Genomic DNA, 3,799 nt, shown 5'->3' on the forward strand with positions numbered 1-3,799 from the left:
TTTGAGGACTGCGGGGTAACACTTTATGACATCATCTCCCACTTGAATTGTGTGCATACGCTTCACAAGATCCAAAGCTTTAATCGCTGGTAGCCCTAACAGTGATTTTGACAAAGTGTTCATCACATAGATGTCATGTTCAGTGTGTTTATCTCTCACCTTCAGTTTTCCTCTGTAGTAGCCTTTTACCTCCAAAGGCTGCCCGGGCCATACTGGGGAATTTTTGAGGGTTTCAAAGTCCCATGTTTGTCTGTTGAGTAGTGGTTAAACGGGATAGCTGTGACTCCTGCTCCAATGTGTAATTTAAACTCTCTTGTTTCTCCAATTAATTCCAGATGTTCTACCCATTCATTTTCAATACCGTCCACATCAATAAACATTTCGCCCAAAAAGGTGGAGGCCAGAGTTACAATCTATGGAGTCACCTGTGATGTCATGGGCACTGCCAGCTGACTGACATTTTTGGGCAAAATGTCCATTTCTTTTGCATTTGCAGGATTCTGTATCTTTAGTGGGGCAGTCTTTCCAAGGGTGGTTTGTTGTATTTCCAAATCTTCAAAAGCTTGCGACTCTTGTTTCCTGGTTTGAGATGTGCGCTGCTTCTGTACGCTCCTTATGGGACCCTCTGGGTTTTGGGTCTTGCAGTCATTACAGTTGGACACTGCTCACCAGTGCTGCCTTGCATTCTTCTTTCGAGAATTTTGCACAGCAGTCATAGGTCAGTATTGAGAACAGGACAGAATGTTGTTGTTTTTTTTTTTACACCAGGTTCGGTGAGATGATGGTACTGAAGGTGGAGGAGAAATCCATGAACAGCAGGTGGTCGTAGGAATTACTGTTTTCCAGGTTTTGAGGGTCACACATTTGAAAAATGTTACTTCCATTTTCCGAATTGCTTCTCCTCACGAGTCATGCCGCAGCCTTTCCCAGCCTTTCCCAGCTGAGCTGTCTGCAGGTGGGTCACACCAAGAACTCGTCACGAGCTAAAGTATTTATTTGATCACGTGTATTCTCACGATAAAATCAATCAGATTAAGTCAGACGCAACACAAGGTGGTATGTATGTCAGAATTACATCATGGGAATATCACGTGAATGTGCAAAATCGATCACATGCTGACACTTTGAAATAAAGAAAGAGCATTTCATTTCCAGTGAATTACATTTGTTCTCTTTATGACTTTGGCATGCATATGTGGGTGTTAGACTTGGAGCACGGAAAAACAACTTGGAAGGCGTCTCACCAACACACTTTTGCAGGCTGCACACACTGACATGCTCCTAAGTGAACAAATTGATACAACAAATAAGTCCAATGCTGACCTCAGCAGTCACAGTCCAAATAAAGAAAAGCAAATGTTTCACCTGTAACAGTGTCCCCGATTGGATCATCCTTTAAATCGCAACATGTGCACGGTTCACTCGCAGATGTGCATGTACTAAATGCGTCATTCCTGCTAGAAGAGGAATCACTGTTGGCAGCCTGATCAGCAAACCTCTTCAGGAAACACAAAGAGGCAGAAATCAGGCAAATTAAAGTGGGGTGAGTTTTAACAGATTAACTCGGTAAAATCATCACCATGTGTCATTAGTCATACCAGTGTAGTTGGTTCGTCATGCTCCCAAATAAGCCTTCCAATCACATTTCTCACTGCTTAAGAGACAAAGAACACAATCACCAATATGTATTAATTATGCTTGTGGTTCCTTTATTGTACATGGCAGTTATTCTCAACTGGTGGGTCGGGACCAAAAGTGGCTCACAGACCTTTGACTGTATGGGTGGCTGAAAGTAAAAATTAAGTCATTTGACTATTAAAAGATTGAAAGAAAGCTCGCTTGGTGCAAACTGAAGTATCATCGGCATTGAAACAGTCTCAATTAACAAATGACATGAGTATTTTTATATTAATTGAATAATTCATAATATTTAAAGTGTTACAGATTTGCTTGTCTGCGTCCTTCATTTCCTATTAAAAAGACAAACTGTTTATGTTGCACTTTCCTAAAAAGAAAAGATTAGTGCCAAAACGTGTTAAGATTTGCGTCCATGTTAACACTCACCCAAGCTAATTAATCGAAAAACCGAATATTTCAGTTATTAATAATTCCATTTAAGGGGTAGAATTGTGTTTCTTCAACAAAGGGAGTTGGTGATTTTATTAGAGGTGGCCAACATCAATTGTTTTCTTTTGGGGGTGGGTGAGCATCAAATAACTGAGCCAGTTGACTGTTTTGGTTTCTGTTGCTGTTGAGCAACCTCCAACTGGGTCCTAAAGCGGCTTCTAAAGCCGCAGCGACTCGGGTACCTGCAGACCAGTAGTCGGCTATTGACTGGGAACTGTTCGTAGCCCGAAGGCACGCCCAACACCGCTTGGAGGTCGTTCTGAGTTGGGCTGTGGTTGCTGTTTTAAGTGCTTTTGATGTGGTTTGGTTGTTTATTATTTCTTTATCTTGCGACTTGAAGGAGCATAGAGAAACATCTATTCAGTAAGAATCCTCACCATCCTGCACTGGGACTGGAGGCATCACATAGTGACCGATGCTCACTGACTTGGTACTCTGTCGCTTTTCACATGCACTCAGGAACAAGCTGTGAAAAACTGTCAGCTTGTCCCAGACATACTCCATGCTTTGAAAAACACTGCAAAAAGACAGCACCTTTAGTATGCGACCGACCATGGTGGAATCAATGTTGAAGCAATTATGTGACAAACCTGAGTGTGTCGGGGTGTTTAGCATCATCACTGAAAAGATAATCTGCTGTTCTCCAACCTGTAATTATCCCATTTTCCACGACTACAAGGAAACAAAATGACACCAATTTGTTCGCGCTGATGAAAATGTTGACATTTATCGTTAGCGCTTAAACTGAGGTTGTTACTGCACTGTTTTACCTTTAACTCAAATATTTATTAATGTACAAACTGGTTCTGTTTATGAAGTAGGAAGGATAATTACAATTAATCTCAATCAGAACAGTACTAAATGGTACGAACCCCAAATTTAACTTGGATTGTTTAATGTGACTATCCTTTATTAAAATGTTTAAGAAATACCGGTACACTTTTATCGTTTTTATGGATGGGTGTTTACATGAATAAACAACACGATCTTTAGCTACGGTGCTAATGGTTGCGTGTAAATATCCACTCTTCACGTTTTACTTACGCCAAAAATCCCGACGTGACTGTGAAACACTGCTTGAAAACCAGGCCTTCATATTTGCAAACATATTACGACTTGAATTTAATCCGGTGTCTGTCAGTAACTTCCAGTCCCACAGGTTGGTCGCCTGCCTCACTTTCAAACACGCCGCCTCTGACTCCTAAACGCCGTTCAGAAATACAGTAGTTGTTATTGACAGGGCATCGCAACTCCCGTTGTCACTCAAAATAATTGCACTAGCTGCCGATACACTCTATGTCGTGGTTTATTTATGTTATACGTTAAAGTTGCTCTTTGCGTTCGGTGGATGATACAGTTAAACGACCTCCATTCATTTTTTTAACACAAAGAAGGAAGAAAAAAATGAGTTACCGTTTCTGCTTGTATGGTTTGTTTGACCCAACTAACGTAACTATTCAATAAAGCTTCTTTATGTATTTTTTGAAAGGTCATGTGAATAATTGCTTTTTATTTTATTCATGAATATGCAGTGACAATACCAGTTGTTACATGTTAGTTTTGAAGACTGTAATTTCAAGATTTCTCCTAACCCTTCTGTTGTAGCTTTGCATTTCTATTTCCTATGTATGTTTAAATTACCATGTACATTTGCATGTATAATTTGCATATT

General features: G+C 40.3%; 1 protein-coding gene across 1 annotated transcript; it reads right to left on the reverse strand.

Moving 5' to 3' along the window:
- Positions 1-978: 978 nt before the first annotated feature.
- On the reverse strand, positions 979-3,363 carry terb2 (telomere repeat binding bouquet formation protein 2). The gene is made up of 6 exons (XM_019867234.1): positions 3,172-3,363; positions 2,718-2,799; positions 2,505-2,644; positions 1,599-1,654; positions 1,366-1,498; positions 979-1,281 (listed from the first exon to the last, which is right to left on the reverse strand). Exons 1-6 carry the CDS (start codon positions 3,233-3,235, stop codon positions 1,241-1,243), a joined length of 516 nt encoding a protein of 171 aa, XP_019722793.1. The 5' UTR covers positions 3,236-3,363; the 3' UTR covers positions 979-1,240.
- Between the last annotated feature and the right edge of the window lie 436 nt (positions 3,364-3,799).

This window comes from Hippocampus comes, unplaced genomic scaffold (assembly GCF_001891065.2).
Source record: "Hippocampus comes isolate QL1 unplaced genomic scaffold, H_comes_QL1_v1.1 scaffold2, whole genome shotgun sequence".
Classification (NCBI taxonomy): Eukaryota; Metazoa; Chordata; class Actinopteri; order Syngnathiformes; family Syngnathidae; genus Hippocampus; species Hippocampus comes.

Excerpts from the sequence above, each read along its gene's own strand:
- terb2 (XM_019867234.1), bottom strand. The coding sequence starts at position 3,235 with ATGTTTGCAAATATGAAGGCCTGGTTTTCAAGCAGTGTTTCACAGTCA. Across the intron at positions 2,800-3,171 it reads GTCACGTCGGGATTTTTGGC|TCGTGGAAAATGGGATAATT; the intron begins GTAAGTAAAACG and ends GTTTCCTTGTAG. Across the intron at positions 1,282-1,365 it reads AATCGGGGACACTGTTACAG|GAGCATGTCAGTGTGTGCAG; the intron begins GTGAAACATTTG and ends TTGTTCACTTAG.